Source organism: Ambystoma mexicanum, chromosome 3p (genome assembly GCF_040938575.1).
Source record: "Ambystoma mexicanum isolate Mex_15411 chromosome 3p, UKY_AmexF1_1, whole genome shotgun sequence".
NCBI lineage: Eukaryota > Metazoa > Chordata > Amphibia > Caudata > Ambystomatidae > Ambystoma > Ambystoma mexicanum.
Window position 1 is genome coordinate 1,200,822,475 of NC_090925.1, and position 20,422 is coordinate 1,200,842,896.

The 20,422-nt window shown below is 42.8% G+C and overlaps 1 protein-coding gene across 5 annotated transcripts in view; it reads right to left on the reverse strand.

The window, feature by feature from the left end:
- MYOT (myotilin) overlaps positions 1-20,422 on the reverse strand; it is a 546,673-nt gene that overhangs the window by 4,919 nt on the left and 521,332 nt on the right. For all 5 annotated transcript variants that reach the window (XM_069652618.1, XM_069652622.1, XM_069652620.1 and 2 more), the window contains 2 exons: positions 15,720-15,927; positions 315-480 (listed from right to left, as the gene is read on the reverse strand). In XM_069652618.1, coding sequence (XP_069508719.1) covers positions 315-480; positions 15,720-15,927 — 374 coding nt within the window. The remainder of the gene's footprint in view (positions 1-314; positions 481-15,719; positions 15,928-20,422) is intronic.

A 20,422-nucleotide genomic window follows, 5' to 3' on the forward strand; every position in this document is an offset into this window, starting at 1 on the left:
ACAGAATTGATCATTTCGGATTTTAATGCCGCCTCTACCGTCCTCAAATGATAGGGGCTGCATTGACCTACTGAACCTTCACAGTTCCTACTGATGCCACAACCCTTTGCTAAAACGGGTTGGTGGCTAGGGGGACCTCAGCACCTTGGCACGTACCTAATGCTTGCACCGCATTTGCGATTCATAAACAACATGTGGCATGCTTAAGTGGCACAAGCAAAGTCTGTGCTGCAATTGCAGTGCACGAGCCTGGTTGAATAGGTTGCAGCACTGGGCTTTTGGCTTGCTTCACAGCATGGGCAATGGCCCCCTACCTTATCCTGTCCGTGTTATATTGCAGCATTTCATTATTTCTCTTCAGTAATATTTGTGGAAAGGGAACCGCAGAGACGTGGCATTCGATCCTCACAGTATCCCCTTCCAAAGCTCGTACACTCTGGGGTTTCTGGATAAATGATGGCATTCTCCGGCGTTCATGTGCTAAAACAAAGGAAAGAGAAACATTAAACACGTTTAAGTCATCATAGTTCAGATGAAAATATGTTCTCTTAAATTAAGGTCATGAACAAGAAATGTATGTGTGAGCTCCATTTTGTTGACTGGCATACTATAGAGACTTCCAATTAAGCAAGCCCTTATTCGGGTAAAATTAAACAACCTCCCCCCTCCCCCCCAAACAAGGCTTTCCCATATTATTATTTCTGGTCTTTTTAACAGACACAGGAAACCTTAGTGAAGTGGTCTCGTGCACTGCAATCTCACACGCAACTTCTGGGGAAAGAAGCATGCTGTATTGTAACAATAACTCCTTGCATTTTAAATGTATCATACGTTTAATTACAGGTTGCTCCACACTCTTAATCCAAAGAAATTACACCGGAAACGTTGTTGACAAAGATAAGCAAAATAAATGGTACATTAAACCAAAGTACCGCACACTGCCTGTTTCTATCTTTCTAACAACCAATAATCCAATCTGGATTTAGTGTGCATTACATCTGCAACACACATTCTGACCCTCCAATCTATAGGTGGAATGTTTATTCTGAATACTGCCTTGATTAACTGTATACACGTTAAATAGCATAGGCAACATTATAGTAGCATGTTCAATCAGTTTGTATTTAAAAATGTAGGAAAATAAAAACGAAATAGTTGTTGGCAAGTCACACTATCACAAGCTTAAGGAACCAAAATAGCAAATCAATCAACAGGTCACACACTTATTAGTCTCATGTGTTCACATTTGGTTATTGGCTTCATGCCTGCGTTAAGTTAAAATATAATGCAGCTGAAAAGGCTAGTTTAAAAATGGTGCTTTTTTACCCAAGGAGAAATGGGTGGGTGAATTCAACCCACTCACAGGTGTCTATCAAATTCTATCCCCCATCACTATCTACCTTTTAGCACTTTTAAGGAGTAATGCATGCCTTATATTTTTATTAATGGCATTTACAGAGCAACAGAACTTGTAATGTTAACTCTAAATCTGTGATGTCAAAAACGTAAGGAAATCACATGTACACAAAGGCCCTTTTCACATGTGATTAATTAATGTTTAGTTGGCACCCTTCATTGAGTTAGATTCTATGTGATGTTACTTTCAAAGAGTCCTTCGGGGTATCAGTTCACTTACTTCTGAGGTTTCTTTGGTTGATACACTAGAGCAGGACTCTGTGAAGGCTCGTCGCTCTAGTTAGTGACTGCACTCTGACACATTTCCCCTGACTGCCTAGACATCAGCAAGATCAATAGCCTTTTCCATACATCAACTCCACCAGTATGCAGTCTAGTGCCTGTTTTTACTCTCTTGATTAACTTCTCCTTGATTCCCAGTTTGGGTAGGGCCTCTCCAAGATGTCTTTTAGGCCCCTCGTCCAGGACTGCTGATGTTTATGTAACCCTGCACACAGTTACTTTTTAAAATGTTAACCTTGGCCAAAGGTACATTAAAGGGGTGGGTTTCCTTGTGTTAATCTCAGGAGTTCGATCCCCCCATTTAACCATAAGGACATGCTGGTGTATACATGCCTGTTTTAAAATGTAAATGTAGTACTAATGTATGTTAATTGCCTACGCTACTGCACTGTCAACTGTGTATTACGTTTTTGTGATTAGCATGCTGTCGGGTTTATTTATGTCTCTGTCAGATAATAAAAGCACCTGCCTATCCATTTTGTCTTGTCTGGGGTCGGTATCATATGTTCACGAAATGGTGGGCATTGGTACATTCCACCGCCAGGAGGGACACTTGCATTCCTGAGGAGAAATTGTTGTCACCGTCAGCTGCTCACCCCTGGGAGCGAGGTTTGGTATGAGCTGCGTTATGGAAAAGCCTGAGAGTTTAGATAGAGACAGACAGAGGAGAGGAACCCGGAAGGTGTTTGTGCTTTTCGGGATGCGCCAGTTCCGTGCTCGGCAGGCCTCTCCAGCCTGTGTGATGTTCGCTCTCCTTTCTGGGTGCAGCTAGGCGAGCAGGGCCACGAGATACAGCCCGCAGCGGGATGGCTGTTGCTGTTCCACCCCCCCCCAGCTGTCCTTTGCCAGAGATGGCAACTCTATGCCTGTTTACCCTCCATTTCCTGTTTCTACGGCGAGGTAGGAGTGGGTCAATTTGAGAGGGAAGTGGGATTGCTCTAGAGCAGTCATGTCCCAACGGGGTTTGGAAGTTAACTCAATGGGAGTTTCACACATCGTGCATTCGTGCATATAACCAGAGGTATTTACACCCTTTAGAAAAGTAAGATAATATACAGGGAATGAGAAGACAGACGGTCTCAGCTCCTCGTGTCGTTTGCAAGATGTACAGAAGGCATATCTTATATTGGGTGGTAGCCAGAGTTTTAACATTTGAGCTATTGTGTGGGCACTTTTTTTTAGTTGAGGAGAATGTTATTGAAGAGAGAGTGAAAGAGGCCGTATTGGGTTTTCGAGCACACACACTTTTTCCTTTTTTTCTTTTTTCGTTTTTCGTGCGCTTTCTATGTATTTTTCCTTCCCTCCATCCCCCTTTCATGAGATGGCCAGGAGCTAGAACTACCCCTATGCTCCGATCTGGCCTGTTTATTTCGGTTATTCAAACAGGTTTAAGTTAAGCAACCCTCTCGTGAAACCTGCTTTTAATGTGAATTTTCCAGTCCAGCTTCCCGTGTTTTCTACTTTTGAAAACTGTAAAACTCCTGGACACATTTGTGTTTAGTTTGTCCTAGTGTGTTATCTCGGTTTCCTCCTGGCATTGTATGTCACCAGTCTTACCTACCCTGAAACAAAGGGAGAATTCCCACTCCCCTATAGAAGTGTTCTGGTTTTTGCTGATCCTAAATTGCACAGTTGGGGAGGAGCATACATACCTATGTATGAATGCGGACTCATTTCAGAGAGCAGAAAGGGCGCTGGGCTTCCTGGAGAACGATGCGGCATTTAATTGCAGATCGATGAACCTTCATATTATGGTTCCGGACTTGACTTAGATTGCTGGCCTGTTGGTACAGCACATATAGTATCATACATCTCAAGGAAAGATGTGTTACGACTTTTAACAAGCAGCGCCCAGGTGTATCCCTGCCTAGTGAGCATTTGGGTGATTTAACGTTGTATAGTTCGTCCGTGTTGGTAGTGATCTTGTTTTGTGTGTGTGTTACTTTGTGCTTAGTGGAAGTCTGCAACTACCCGGGTTTCTCTGGGGATTTGTATAGATTCAGTCCTAGTTCCCATGTCAGTTTGGTAACATTGGGGATTGTAACAGGTACTTGACGCATCTGTGACTGTACCTATATGTGAATCCTTTATCTTCCTGTTCCTCACAGGTGGCACTTGTGATTGTGAATCGATCTAGGCAGGGTCATCAGAGCCGAAAGAAGTAATTATACTCATCATAACCATATGTGTGCGTTTGACCTATATCTGACACTAAGTTCATGTGACGTATGTACTATGAGCTCGCTCATTCTAGGCTGGAAATGCCTCATTACGACCCTGGCGTTAACCATGGCACTATTAACGCATTGGTTGACGCTGGTATTTTACCAACTCCGCCATGGTGAATGGTGGAATTACCGCCCCATTCCAAGGTTGGCGGGGCGGTAATTCCCCATTCACCATTGGCCCTTCCCCATTCCCATTTTTGCCCCCATAGGGCTCAATGGGAATGTGGAAGGCGGTAATTAAGCTACCACAAATTGCGGTACCGTAATTACCTCAAAAGTCCCTATGCGGGTTCTTTCCTTAACGGCTGGTAAAACGAGCCGTTATGGTCGGGACCCGCAAAGGGACTTCGTAATTAGGCGGTAAGGGTTTTACAGTGATGTTAACTCATTACCATCTTGGTCGTAATGAGGCCCATAGTGTCTTAGGTAGGTGTCCATCAGTGCCATATATTTCAATGTAAAGCTGCTATATTTATCTTTTTAAAGAGTATAAACACTTTCTGGTTTCCAGGGCTGACATACCATTTGGACTCCATTGCCTTTATTCCTACTTTCTTTTCTAGCCAGCATAGGGAGCAGGGCATTGTTTAATTTTACAGGCAAAGGATGACTGGGGGTTGGCCTCTAACCAAGCCCATGATGGGCAAAAGAAACCTAAATCATATTTGAAGGCACATGCTTGGTGGTTCCCATACTATCCCCGGACTCTCAGAAAACGTGTATGGGCACGGTACGGTGTGTATGTGCCCACATTCCTGAGTCACACAGGTCGCTGATAATCACCCTTCAGTCATTGAGCCATACATTCCTTACACCTCACACTTTACCATAAACAGGGCAGTACACCCTTACATGTATCTTCTGTTGGCATCAGTCTGGCTCCTTATGTTATCCCTGGAGTTTTGTGCAGGCCCTCCTCTAACTCAATAGGGTTAGCCTATCTAAGGACATTTACCATTTCCCCTAAGAGTAGTAATAAATAATGTAAGCAGCTATTATTGGTGGTTTCATTGGATTGATTACCTAGACTGTCTGACACATCAACAACACCAAACCTAATATCTGATTTGCTAGAAGCATGAAGATTATTTGTAGTGATTGTGTTTTTTCTCAGGTCCCCACCTTCTCTTCCCTGGGCTAGAAATCACATACGTAAGGTGTTCCTTCTCTCCGTAAAAGTACGCCACCAAGAGTATATTTTGTTGCAATAAATATGAAGTTAATAAACATGCACGTGTATGCACCTAACCTTCAGTAAAATGCCATCATACTTCTCAAACTGAGCTTTCTTCTTACTTGGCTTACATTAGCAGGACTAAAGTTAACAAAATACTTCACATATGCCACAATATACTCAAATTGTTATGAGAAGCATCTTTTGAAAGTCCTCATTCTGCAGAAGACAGCTATATGTTCATTCTTAACAACCCCCCACCCCCCAACACCCTGGCGGTTCTATGTTCTTTCAACGACAGTCTTTCTAACGCCTCCTTTTAAATGTGGAGAAAATAACAAAAAGTTAATTGCATTTTTATTTTTTATTTTTGGGCTGGTTCTCCCCACCTTCTCCCAATCCCACCTTCCCCCACCTATTTTTTTACTATTTCCGACCCCTCTCCTCAACCCCTTATCTGCCCTTTCAACCCCCCCCCCAAAATAATTAGATCATCTTTTTCGTTATTTTCTCCACGTTTAAAAGGGAGGCGTTAGAAGGCCTGGTGATGAAAGGACGTCGTACCCCTCTGGCTGCAGTGGTTGGGAAGATGCAAACATTACTAACTTGTTTCTGTTTTGTCAGGTTTCATCTTCATAGCTGGAATGCATTTGTAATAACAAAGGTTACAACACTGTTTCTTTGAAGATAAGAGTCATTCATTCTCTTGATAATAAAGGTTTTTCAACCCTCCTATCTCAAGACTTTACTAGGGCACAAGGTGAGCTTCTCAAAATTCAAAATGTTGATGAATTCATCATGAAGCTTTCTTAACCTATTCATCTGTAATTGTTTTTTAGGGTCTGGGTGGAAAGAGCTCACAAACTGTACCTGGTCTTTTGTAGTATTAAAGAAAGATAATACACACTTAACTTCTCTCCCCAAAGTCTGGCATCTTGTAAATACTGTGAACTTGGAGTGGGTCCTTACTAGAGGAATCTTATCAAAGCGCGGGCGCAGGGTTTGGGGTGGAATTCCCTTGTATTCTACATTTCATTTTTATACAAATCTGTTTCTCCTGGTAAGCGTCAGAGGATTTTTAAGACACTTCCTTCACACCTTACGAGTAGGCAAATAGCTAATCTCCAAACATAAAGTGTGATTTTGGACATTTCTCATTAACTTTAAGGTACCCAAGCATGTATTTGAAATTTTAATATCATACATGTGTACCTGGCTAATTAAAACCACCCGTTTTGTTCCTTTGGTAATTTCCTTATTTGGAGCTCAGTGACTTGATTCAAAATGTTGCACTGTTTTCACCCCAGTAACAAAGGTTCTCCTTTTAAATATGTAATATTGAACATCTAAGTTGGTCAGCAATGTATACATGAGCCTTGTAAACAATAGGAACCTTAAAAAGGATTGCACGCATGGAAAACCAAACTTAACGAAAATTAATGTAAAACATAGGCCTCTTCTAATGCGTCTTTCCTAACCTCAGAACCACATTTTCTTGTGATGCTAGTGAACTATGCATTTTGTTTTTGAAATATTGAGTTTGAATGTATGTTCTCTCAGCGGAAATAAGTAGTGTGACCTGTCTCTGTGTGTAAAAGCCCATACATGTACTCGGGCAACATCCTACAACATGGTGCTAAATCATAAGAGGATTCTTAATTTGCAGAAAAGTAAGTTTATACCCCCCAAATGGAGAAAGAAATCACTGGTGAGAATTCGGGAATTTAATAGTGCAGTTAGGAAGGTCATGGGGATTGCAAACTCAGAGAAAGATAGCTTTAATTTGTGAAAATGTGACTTTTATGTGTAAATATAATTGTTCTTTTATAAAACGTTTAATACCATCGAGTGGTTTCTAAGCACAGTATCAGGATTCGAACCTGTGTTGCGCTGCGCTGTTTTTTTTCTTCCGAGACACATGCATTGCCCCTAGGGGTGTTGCTAGGTTTGGAAAAGACCAAGGGCTTAGCTAATGTTGGGACTGTCGGTACTGGGGGCTAGCTAACCTTTTTGGTTGTAACCTCTGAGCTTCTATCCAGGGCAACAACCAAAAGACCTGGGGCTATAGCCCCCTCAGCCCCCCCACACCCTATAGCAACGCCTCTGGTTGCCCCTGAGCTATTCATTCCTGTAAGTGCTTCCCTGTGGAGGTTCTTGGAAACATGCTACAATTTTTAAAATTCCATTTTCTCTAAAGAAGGCATGCCTTTTAATACAGCGAGTGCTTGTTTTTTGGTGGCTAATTTATACTGAGTATATACAAATATCATTTAAATAGTAAGTGACTATACTTAGGAATGTAGAATTGTGGAGAGAAAAATGAAACATATTTTCAGCGTTGTTTTTCTAAACTCAGCAACATATCAGTGTAGGAAAAGGTGGAAATATGGGAGGGGTGTTCCCTAATGAGTTGGTGCCTCTGGAGTGATTCAAAGGCAAACAGCTTGGTTTTTCTCATACCAGAACAAGGCAAAAGGGAATCACTAACAGTGCCCCAGGGCTTACCAGTGCAATTAGGAAAGTCAGCCCATTGGCAAAATAGAAATATATAGCTTCAATGGGAGCTTATCTGCAAACCTTGCTTGCTCCAGACTGGGTCTGAGGTTCTCCCAACGTGTATCCCCTGTCTGTAACCCTCTTCATTCCATCTCTCCATATCGTTCTCACTGTACACTTAAAATGATATGATTTCCATGTTATTGTACCCTGTGAATGCACCTCCTTGTTGTATAGGGCTCCCTTGCAACCCAGCTGGGGCTGGGTACATAAACTTAATAAATATGTACATGCAATACTATAAAGTGAAATTATAAAAAAATGGCCTCACTTCATTTTGCCGCACATATCACATGGAGGGGGCTGCCTCCATTAGTACTTGTATGCAAATGTTCCACTCTGTGCAATTGTCCTCATTGCCACCATGTATTGAATAGGTTTGGAGCAAAACATGGATGAAGTTGCCTTTTCTGTTCTCTTTTTCACTGTGTTGGTGGTAAAGTGTAAATATCTTTAGCAATTAGCAATCATCAGAGGCATATTTGCAATGGATTCCTAGAGAATATGCCTGATTTTACATTTTACCAGGTGGTATTTCATTTCAACCACATTCCATAGGGATTCCCTTGCATTACCACCAGCACGAAAATCAATGCTGAGGGTAATGCACCTGCATGTGTAAGGCTAAGCGGGAAATGGAGGTGAACATGGTATGTTGGCCCTGCCCCCCAACTCCTCCTTACACATTTAACGAAATGAGGCAAATAGTATTAAATATATTTACAGCTTTTTCTCATCCACTTCAGACAAAAATGACCTCCCTGACCTTAAAAGAAAGCACAATGTGAGTCGTTCTTTCTAAACTTGCACACCAAGAACCAGAAACTCACCCCTCCTCATTAACACACCCATTAAAAGGCTCACTCCCGCTTCATGTTTTGAATAAAAATGACAGTTTTTCTTTCAAGGGATGCCTTACTGAGAAAGGAGTAAGCTCCTTACAACTCCCAAGAAAACCTGTTTCTACTCAGTGACTAATGTGCAAGACAAAGTGTTTCATTGGCATGGTCCTCTTGCCAACCCAACCTCAGTAATCCACACCAACAGATCATCAGAGTAGGTGAGCATCTGTTGTCCATCTACTCACACTTGCACACACAGTGGGACTCTGTGTCTCAAAAGTATCTGAGTGCCTGACCACAAACAAATCCTCTAGTAGTCTCATTCATGCTGAGCCATGAAACAGTGCATCCCACACCATATGTAAAGATGTTCAAAACACCATCCCAGGAATTTAACTGAAAGTGCCTACTGCCAATTAACCAATCACAAATAACGTGGCGCTACATGGAAAAGATAATGTACATGCCAGGCCAGCCAAGAGCCACATCCTGATTAGGTACTGCTTCTATGATGCCACGTTGAAGCACTGCCTAGACAAATATCACCACTGCAGACCTATACAAGGAAAAGTCTTCTTTACTTCTAAAACAAAATGTTCAACTGTCAGCAATTATTTTGGAAACGTGTTCCTCCAACCTGCATTTAATTCCTTTAATCTCTATCTCTCTACATATATAAAGCAGAAAATCTATTAGTTTGTTCCTTATACAATTCCACGCTGTTCCACCAATCTGCACCAAATCGTGCATAGTTGCTACCTGTTAGGACCCTCCAGACATTACTGGCTACATGACACCTCACCCCTTTCCCGAGATTTCAGCCCCAGTGATACAGTTGCCTCAAATCTGCGAAAAGATCAATGTAGTCCTAGAAGGGTCAAACAAAGCTAATTTTCACCGTCTCCATGCGAGGAACAAAACTCAGTCTTGAAGAGCACGTTTCAAGGCCCTAGGACGCATTCTTTCTGAGATATTTGCACTGCAACGCACCGCATCGGATGAGGCGACAGGTGGGAAGAGCGCACAGAAAGTTCCACTATGCTGCAGAACGCCAAATCTTGCCTCCCCTCCACATCTGCACCCATTTTCAGTGCAGTTTACTTCAGAGTGCAAAGCACAACAAGCGATAAGCGATTCGGAACATTGATCTACAGGATCATTGATTTTCAACAATTGATGAGTGTTATCATGTCTGTCTACAGAACTTGTGATGGGTTGTGACAGGATAGGGTACGTTGTGCTAGTGATCAATAAAAGCAGCCAGGCTTCCCACCTTTGGGCATCCAATGGCAAGGCCCTTTGAGCACCCCTCTACTTGCACACTGAGGGGTTACTTGCACCATTAAGAATTTTAGTCCATCTTATTTGAAATATTGCATAATGATCAGCACTTTAAACTCACTCCCTTTGCATCCTCAACCCCTGCAACCCCGAAATACCCTGGATAATTGCAAAGAAATGTCAGAAAAATGTGGATACATCAGGCTTTAGGAGAAGGTTCTTCCTCTCCTGAGATGAATCCCAAACTTATTAGTAGCAAGAAGAAAATGTAAGCGGTTTGGTAGCCTGTTCTCAACGTTATATTGCCTAAACAAAACATACTACAGTAGCCTATTCTAAAATAAGCCAAACCCTGATTCCAAGGAGCATAATAAGCTTGAAAGTGCCGTCCATTCACTATCACTACATTTCATTAGCAGTGCAGTAAGAGTGTTAGCATCCGGAAAAGCGCAATAACCTGAACCAAGATGGTAAGGCCTAGCTGCTTTGGCATAACCCAGTTGATCAGGCATAAATCTTGATCAATCAGAATTGACTGCTGGTTTGACGGTTTGCTGCATGCTCCCCTTTGCCTATTGTTGGTTGATCATGTGAGGAGTTCAGCTGTATAGACCAACACCGACCCCAGGACTCAATCTGCGCAAAGCCCAGCCAAGAATATGGGCCTTATTACGGGTTTGGAGGTAGCCATGCCATCATCACCGGCATGGCTACCTCCAAACTCGTGTCCGGGACCCGAAAAAAGGGAATTACCGGGCCATTCCAACTTTTGCGGGCCCGGTAATTCCCATTTTCGGGACCCGGACCCGGTACATCCACATTCTCATTTGAGCCCACGTAGGGCTCAATGGGAATGGGGAGGATGCTAACAACGGACCCGTTAATGACGGGTCCGTTGTTAGCATCCTGGTCTACAAGTTAAACCGCCATTATTTTTTACAAAACGCAGAGGCATAGCAGCAGGGGTTCATTTTCGACTTTTGGCATCACTAGCTACTTGTCGTCTTCTATACACAACTTACCTCTGATGCCTGCACAGATACAATCGCTCACTCAAGACGTTCTCACACTTTGTGTGATGTGAGGTCACTCTACATCATGGATCTCTGGGCTAAGTTCTGAGGTTTGAGTAAAGAGCACTCATTGGGCTTCCCACTAGTGAGGATTTTAAAGTGAAGTAACCTCATGGTTAGCGTTAAAAGTGAGATTGCTAGGTTCTCAAACCCATCAATAGCTTGAAGGAATCTTAACAATATATCGCAAGGAGAGGTTTCCCAGGCCATTTTGAAAGACCAAACAAATAATGACCAAATATCCCATGCTTCCCCTCTCCCATTGAGGAAAAATCAGAAGTGGATCTGAGGAACGTAAGCACAGATCAAAGAGATGGAAAACTATGTGGACATTGTAATACGCCTCAGAAGTACCTTCCCCACCTTACAGAGAACAGTTATGGGTGACCAGCACCTCTCTCCCATCTAACATCTAGGCGGACTGGGAGAAGCACAGCTCATTTCTGTGTAACAACAATACAGGAAGACATGAGGAAAGGAGAACTCATGTTTCCTATAGATGAAACCCCAGTAGGAAGAGTGTCTTGCAGCCAACGTCCCGTTGGCTATGCGGAAAAGATACACATAATATAGGATACAGGAGAAACCTATTTTTAAACTCTTAGTTTAACAAAATAACTTCCTAGCACACAAAGTAGCCTTCTAATCATGGGGGGATCCAAGAAGGGGATATCCTGCAGGCAGACGGGTATAATCAAGCCAGCAGCACCACCACAGCTTGCCAGGCAAAATAAATCCAAAACGGTGGTTACCCTATTCAGGGGCATCTATCCCAGACACAGCACCTGACCTTCCAGCCACACAGGTAGAAGCTATTCAGTCCAACCCACACATAAAGGCCCGAGGACAGTAGTGGGAGGTTGTTATGGAGTACAGTGTAGAGTTGTGATGTTAGAGGTCCAGAGAACTGAAGGATAATGAGGCAAAGATGTGGCGTGTAGGAGGTGACATTCAGAGAAGTGTGGTGTGAGGAGGAGGTAAAGTGTAAAACCTGGATAAGGGAAGAAGGTGAAAAGAAAGAGAACCTGTATAGTGAGGTTGGTGATGTAAAAGAAAAAGCTGAGAGAGTGGAGGAAGCTGGAGTGAAAGAGAAATCCCGGAGAGTGGAGGAAAATGGAGTGGACAAGAAAACCCAGGGAGTGGAGGGAGGAAAGAAAATCCATAGAGTAGAGGAAGATGGAAGAGGATAATACCAAAAAGGAGGATGAGTGGTGCAGCTTAACCCAAGAAGAGAAGAAAGTGAGTGGGGATCCCAATCACAGAGATTAAAGTGGAGTCTTTGGCCCATGAGCAAGCAGAGGAAATTAAGGTAAGTGAGGCACCCTATTCACAGAAAGTCTATGGCGTATGTAAAGACAGAGCCTGTGGCCTGTGAAATGGCAGAGAAAAAGAAATTGAGTGGGCAACTGTATCCCCAAAGGATGAGGCCTATGAACAGACAAAAGCTGTGGCCATGAAAAGGATGCAAACAAATGGCAGAGGCTGTGACCATGGAGAAGGCAGAGAGAGCAAAGGCCAAACCGCAGGCCCAAGAGTGAGCAGAACGAGAATAGGTTGACGCTCTGGCCAATTAAAGGCAACAGAAAGCAGTGGTCGCAGGGACGTCATTTGGGGGGTTGCGACCTCTGCCGACCTGCTGCGACCTCTGGACTGGAGCATGGGTTAGCATGTACCTTGCAATGACGGATGATGATGTAAACCAGGCATTCTCATTGTGTAGTCTGCATGTTAATTAAAGCCCGGCAGATATATGCTTTCTCTCTCACCATCGCTCTCTCACTCTCTCTGTCTCTCCTCTCCATCTCTCTCTCTCTCTCTCCTCTATTTCCCACTCTATCTTTCTCTATCTGTCTCTCTCTCGCTCTCTCACAGAGCTAACAAATCTCACTGGCCTCAACGCAGGTCAAGAATAACCACAACAGAAGAGAGCCACAATGAATGCTTTGCTGTAATGTGTCTCTTTCCTATACCCATGGCATGCTTTTCAGGGAGTTTGTTTGCATGTATGAGGTAATGAGTGCTCAGAGTATGGGATGACATGTGAGTGTGCTGCTTTCCCTATTTTGCCAATCTCTGAAGCCTGAAAAGTAGCTCCACGCAGGCTTGACATGTGGCCAACCTTGCACCAGACCTGCAGAAGAACTGGTCTGCTGTTAGATTTAAGTTACTAGTTTAATGGTACCCACTACAGAGTGTTATTTGCTTCTGACTTTGAGAACATTCAGACATGTAATTGCTCATTTTACTATAGCTGGTAAGATAGCTCAGTGGTTCAGCGCTCACTGCTGCAATGAGTGTGTGTGAACTGCAGGTTGCAGGTTCGAATCCCAGCAAGACCAACTCAGCCTTTCATCCACCTGAAGCCGATAAATGAGTACCAATGCAGGCTGGTTGATATTGTATGTATATCTGTTGTATATAAAGCGCTTAAGTGCGATATAATAACACATCATTATCATTTGGCCTCGAATGTCTGCTTGCATTCACAGTAATATGGGCCTACACACAATGATATTACCGATACATATGGTGCTCCATTCTTGTATGACATGGATATCACATTAGTGATATCACTTTTAGAACATGGGTTAGATACAGGTTACTGTGCGCTATTCTCCATTATCCAAAGTTTCAAGGTGATGGCAGCGAAAATCTCAAAACAATGAACCCACCCAGAAGGTTCATAAAACATAGAATTGACAAGATTGGAGTTAAGAAATAACATTTGCGCTCACAAAATCTGTATTCATTTGGTGAACCCTTTTAGCACAATTGTAAATTCATATATCCAAGACAACGGGCCTCATTACGGGTCGGGTGGTCGGGAATTAACAGTGGCAGTAAATCCGCCGCCACTGTTAATTCCGGACCGCCCGATCCTGAGTCCTGCAGGCGGGAGGTGATCTTCCCGCCAGGTCTGACCTGGCGGGTTGAACACCTCCCGCCTGCAGGCGAACGTGGAAACACCAGCACCATCACAAGATGGTGCCGGTGTTTCCACTTCCCCATTCCCATTGAGTCCTATGGGACTCAATGGGAATGGGGATTAACACCATTCTGCCTCCGTGACTCCTGGGACACCGGGGCTGTAATGCCCTGGTAATTCCGGGAGTCACGGAGGGGGAATGGTAATACGAGTTCGGCGGTAACCAGGCGATTTTACCACCGCGGTTACCATCGGACTCGTAATGAGGCCAAACGTTTTTTTGTGTTCTCCAAAATTAAAATATGTTTAATCTGTGTTTTTCCAAAGAACAAAGACAGCCTACACGTGTTTCGACCAAATCGGTCGTTCTCAAGGCCCAAACTGGAACTAGTTCATATGAAGTCTTTGTAATGAGTCCATGAATTGTGACTTATGAAAGGTGTGGTTCGCACGTTATTTGGATTTGTTTCCAACAGCTTTTAGTCAAACATCCTGGTTGAGCATTCCTTTTGTTATGGGTTGCTTAACAGGGTCAGATCCCAGTACTAATCTCTGCCACTGATGGTGTGCGTCTACAATAGACCTACTATAGACGCACGCCATCGGTGGCAGAGGACGTTTGAATAAAAGCTGTTGGAAACAAATCCAAATAACGTGCAAACCACACCTATCATAAGTTACAATTCACCGACTCATTACAAAGACTTCATATCAACTAGTTCCAGTGTTTGGGCCTTGAGAACGACCGATTTGGTCGAAACACGTGTTGGCTGTCTTTGTTCTTTGGAAAAACACAGATTAAACCTATTTTGATTTTGGAGAACACAAAAAAACTTTGTCTTGGATATATGAATTTACAATTGTGCTAAAAGGGTTCACCAAATGAATACAGATTTTTTGAGCGTGAATATTATCTCTTAACTCTAATCTTGTCAGCATTAGTGATATCGTAAGCATATTTTTCGTCGTGTACTTAGGAACAATGCTATGTGATGCCACTACCTGTTTTGTCAAGGGGTAAAAGGTCGTGTTTCATTGCCACCTGTGATGTCACTTTGGGGTGGGGTCAAATGACATCACTTCCTGTGATGTCATCAGAGGTCAAGGTTGTGTGATGTCACTTCTGCTACCCCTGGCATTTTGGTGAAATGACGTCCCTGATGGTTGAAGTGTACGAAAAGAAGTAGCAGAGCAATGTTCCCTGCTGGCCTGCGCCAGCTACCCACATATCCCATTGGCGGGCCCCTCCTACGCGTAATCCAAACCCCCAAACAAACGTGCCTGCTGTTTAAGAGAACATCCAGAGAAGTGAACTGAAAGGCACATTTCCACTTCTTTCTACACTTTTATTTTAAAACTAAGCCATTCTGGAATAGTTTCTTTTAACAATGAGAATATCGGAATGGTAAAACTTAATTTTAAAAACTAGAGGAGCCCCTCTCCCAATCGCTCCCGCCCACTTCGACCACTGACAGAAAGTAAAAGCCAAAGGAGCAGCTGAAGCCCTGACCCTCGAAAAGTAAAGACAAGCCAAGCCGCTAGAGGGGCCTAGAGACTAACACAGAGAGAGGACAAGAACGATGTGAGGACACTTTAAAACCCAGAGAAACAGACAACCAAAATAACAAATCAAAACAACATCTTAAACTAGGATTCCTAGCACTTGTCATTTCTAATGGCTTGAGACAATCTCCTGATGCAGAAGCCTGACATCTGAGTGAAGCGTTCCTTGCACTCTTTACACTGGTACGGGTAGGCTCCAGAAAATCCACTGTTGCTTCATGTCTTTTAAAGGAAAAAAGGCCATATTTAATATAAAGAAGGTTTTTATTGAAAGCATAATTCTATGTAATTAATTAAACCAATATATGGGGAAGCTAGTTTCTGATTAGATGATGACCTTCCTGGGCGACACAGTTTGTGCAATTAGTTTTTTCTTACCGAGCACCTCAAGCTGCATCCTGAAGGTGGCCTTCCCGGCACGATTAGTCGCTGCGCATTCATACTCTCCTGCATCAGAAGGCCGGACCACTTCGAAAATTAAGGAGTGGAATCCTTTCTCAGACACAATCATTTTATGGAAATCATCAGTACGGACTGGCCTTCCGTTTAAATACCACGTTACATCAGGAGCAGGCAACCCCGTGACCTTGAAGAACATAGAGTTGCGGAATTAGAAAAACACTGCAGGCAATACTGGCTAATAGATGCCATAGCCACACACAAAAGACAATTGTCAAGTGCAGGGCATATTACACCTAATGCATCCTCTGCGGTAAAGAGTGGGTGCTTCTTTTTGCAATAAAGATGCTTATTACACATAAGTAAGGGCGTCCATCAAAAGTAGTATGTAAACAAAATGTAAAGAAACCTGGTGAAAGGAGGAACAACTTCAAATAACAGCCTGCAACGCAAACGTATCAATTTGCAGCTTCTATATTATCAATTAAACATTGAGACATTGTTTGGCGTGTTCCGTTGTAACAAGCAATAATTATTAGCATAATATAGGCAAAGATCCCAAGCAGACACAGATGAGGACAATAAGCATGACTAAAAGGAAGAAAAAAGTATGTATTTAAAGGCAGGTTTAGAATATATAACAATGCTGAAATAATCATCTTCTCTCATACAGTTTTAGGAAATCGCTGAGGCATGTCTAGTTCTCATTGTCTAGTTCTATCTTATGCCAGTTTCAATTCCTCCTTGCAGACATTCTTTGGTAATTTTAATGCTCATAAGGTTTACTTTCTCTCCAATTCACAGTGTTAATAGGCATCATTAAAAAGCATTAACTTCCCCTGGGCCTCGTTCTGACTTAGGGGGACGTGGCTGAAAGAAGCAGACAAACCTTTTTGCAGCTTGTACCGAATCCACCCAATTCTAAAATGATTCCCTACACGAAGTGGGAACCCTGCTCAGATACTGAGTTTTCCCAAGGTTTCCCAGTCCATTCGGGGGATCCAAAGCCTGTCTCTTGGGAGCAGTCTCCCCATTCCGTGGATAAGCTGAATTCCTACGGACTGTGCCTGCTTTTATCAAGCGTGGTGTCTAGGAATCCTTTGCAATGGTGGCAGCCATGTACTTCATGGTGCCACTATCCTTGATCTCCACTGCACATGCATTGTACATGACAGTGATCCAAACAGACCAGTAGATAAATTGACAACGTGCTTGGGGACCCAAAGTATTTGAAGAATCCTGTACCTGATGTTGTTTAATGCAACCTAGTAGGACAACCTGACACAGAAATCCCAGACCGGAGTAGCAATTCCTAAAACATTCACCAGCTCTCTGAGAATGTGCCACTTTGAAATTTGCTTTTGGCTGTAAAGTGCTAATGGTCATCAACCAAACTCTACCAATGAGGAACTTTCTCACATTCAATAAACATATTGGCATGTGTCATTCTGTTGACTATATTTATTTTCTCAATTTACTTACACATTGTTACCATTTATCAGCATATTATTCATTGTCTTAGCCCTAAAGACGGACTCAATCCGAAATGCATTGGCATACAAAATTGTGACACTTGATATCTGGATGCATTTTGCCTTCTCATGCAAATAAATAACTGAACAACTTTACAAACCTCATGTTCTGATATCTGAAGTACATCTGATGACTGAATACTAATATCAGTAGCAGCTTTCTATAAGAGCATGGTGAGCGCATACCTTCTACTAGACGTTTTTCTAGTCCTCTTTTTCCTGTGATATATGCAACCTTGTGCGAAGGCCCTACGGTATGCTCTGATTATTTTAATTATCTGTATGACAAAAACACACCTGATCTTAAAGTGGTGACCAGCCTAAGCTTCCCTGATTCGTTCTGTTGATTATGCCTTACCAGTGTCAAAAGCGTGTAGCGATTTCATTCTTGTGGACGTCCTGTTGAGGAAGTAATAATTTGTTACAAATAGAGTATTTTCCAATGCGTGCTTGAATACAAGTGGAGTGTACAATGTTCTAATTAAAACAGTGATATATTAAGGCAGCAATATCCAGAGGTGGAATGTTGCAGCTTAGAGATTTTACCAGTGATTAGCACCTGTGACAGGGGGAGCAACCATTTTGGTTGCTCGGATCGTGGGCGGAATCCCACGATCCAAGCCCATGTTCCGAGCAACCCAATGGCTGTTTCCCCACCCCACCCTCCCGACCCCTTCGTTTACTGTCCCTCCCACCCCTAGCTCCACTTACCTGATTTCTTCAGCGGCGGCGGCGGGCCATTACCACCTGATACTGTAATGGTGTATTGAGAAGCCAGCCTCAACACGGGGAGTTCCTTCCCTACCCACTCAAGTGGTTATGTAACACACTGTTTAACTGATTCTTTTTGAGCCCTATCTGAGACACATATCATGCCCCTTGGATCCCTCTCCTCTGAGCTATCAATGAGCCAAGAACCAGGCCGGTGTACGGGAAATGTATTAGTATTTATTTAAATTAAAAGTAATGGAATTTAGTACGAAAATGTCAAACACCATTTTATCTGTGGCACAACACAATCACCTTCTCTCAGCATAAACACATCTCAAAAGGGAGTTAAAAAGAACACAATCACAATTCTTCACTTTCTGCAAATTTCACTTCACAAAATAATTACACATATCAATAATGAATGCACTTATCATGTAATGTTGTGTGATTTTGATTTTCCTGCAGGCTTAAAAAGCTAGCAGTAGGATTTCAAAATTGGTAATGATGATATTGCCCACACGTTTGGTTTAAAATAAACACAGGGTTATTTATCAGCTGGTGTTTCAGACCCCCCCTTGCTTTGGTCTATGCTGGGAAGTCAGACAGAAAAATGTGGATGTTTTGGGGAAATTTGGATTTCAGACCCCCCTTACTGAAAGGCTTGAGTTGGGGACGCTGGATAAAAAGGTTGGACTGATTTCAGAACAAAGATACCCCTCTTACTTAAAGAAGTAGAGGGTCAGCAGGACAAAAAGTATTACCCAATTAAATTATCGGCTGTAGTTTTCAGCACACACTGGGAAGTGAGCTTTGTTAATTTCGAATTTTAACAAAATTCACCCCGTAGTGTTCTGCCAAATGGGGAATTAATTAAATTAATATTTGTGGTTAAATAGGGTAAGGATCTACACAGTTTTGCCCCCCCCCACCCAACCACTATAAAGGGAAAGGATTCAAGGCAAGCAGACTCCCCCACCTTTTGGTTTCCCAAAGCTCACTTCTACTTACATAGCAAGCCTCTGTTTAAGTTTCAGGAAAGCCAGCTGCATCTCAGGACACTCTAGAAAGAAAGGGCAGGGGTCTGGTCACTCCACGCTCATAAATGGCCTCCCGCTCTGCACCATAGGACCCAGTCAGCTTTGAGGCCTTCCTAAGAATAGACAGCTCCACCTCAGCAATCTCCTCTGGTGTCTCCTTACAGCTGTCAGATGGTAAGTTTCAGCAGCCTTCCTGATGGTCTGTTTCCTGTCTGCCTGTTCCTCTCTTTCCTCTCTCTCTGTCCCTGTGTCCCAGTGTAGTCCCCCTTATATAGCAGCAAAGACACCACCAATTTTACAATTTTGGGGAATTTGACAGTTACCCTTCTCTCTCCTTCCAAAACTAGCCTCCAAGTCAGGATTGGTTTAGGGGACTAGAGCAAAATATGGCAATTCCCATTTGTAATCACCCTTTGTTCTCCTTTCAACTTGTTGGCAAAAACTAGTTATGTATCACAACTTCATAATTTTACTAGCAACTGCCATGCTAAATATATTTTCTGATTCAGCTAATCATGGAGAATTAGATAAGCCGACCACCAAATCCGTACCCTGTAGCACGGCCATGTGGCACCTTTCTGCTGTTTCCATTAAAAGCACAACATTTATGAATATGTAAGTTATTAAGCATATCCCTAATTTCCTTTTCCACCCGCTCACCAACCAACACATTTGGAACTTGTTCAAATCAGCCAGAAACACATTTTAGATAGCCATTACATTTCCATGAGTCGCAGGTAGATGAATTTTATATCCCCAAATTCGCCTGGAAATTACATAACAAATGGCACATAGATGAAATCCATCCACCTTTTGATGGCTGAGAAAAAGGCCTAAATGACAATAGTCCTTTTAATTTAATTGTGAATCTTCATGTGAGGCAAATGGCCCTCCTCCTGCCTTCCGGCCATTTGTTTTAATCGAGTCAGCCTGTGCCCAGAGTTTTTTTTTTATCAGCCTCCTTTGTGTTGGAAGCTTGCTCTTTGAAGTAGGTGCCCCCGTTTTCACACATACTAGTCATGCCCCAGCCAAGGGTAACTTTTCTTGAAGTCAATGCTTTCCGAGCCAGCAGGTCTGGAGAATACTGAATTTTGACACGTTTAGCAGTACATTTTATTGCAATTGGTAATTATATGGGAGATGTGACATCCAGGTTGGGAGTGAGAGATTTCCTTGTGAAGTTTTTCCCACATCCAGCAAAAGGGTCTGCCTTGGGCTGACATTTTTTTATGAAGACAAAGTGGCTCTTCAAATGTCACTGGGGTTTTGTAGGTGAAACATAATATACATTGCTTTTTGTCAACCCGCACATCATGTATTGTTTTCCTGACATTTTTCTGTGAGCAGTTATACTTTTTTTAAATTTAAAAACTGCTTTTATTTTCACACACGTGTGCAGGCC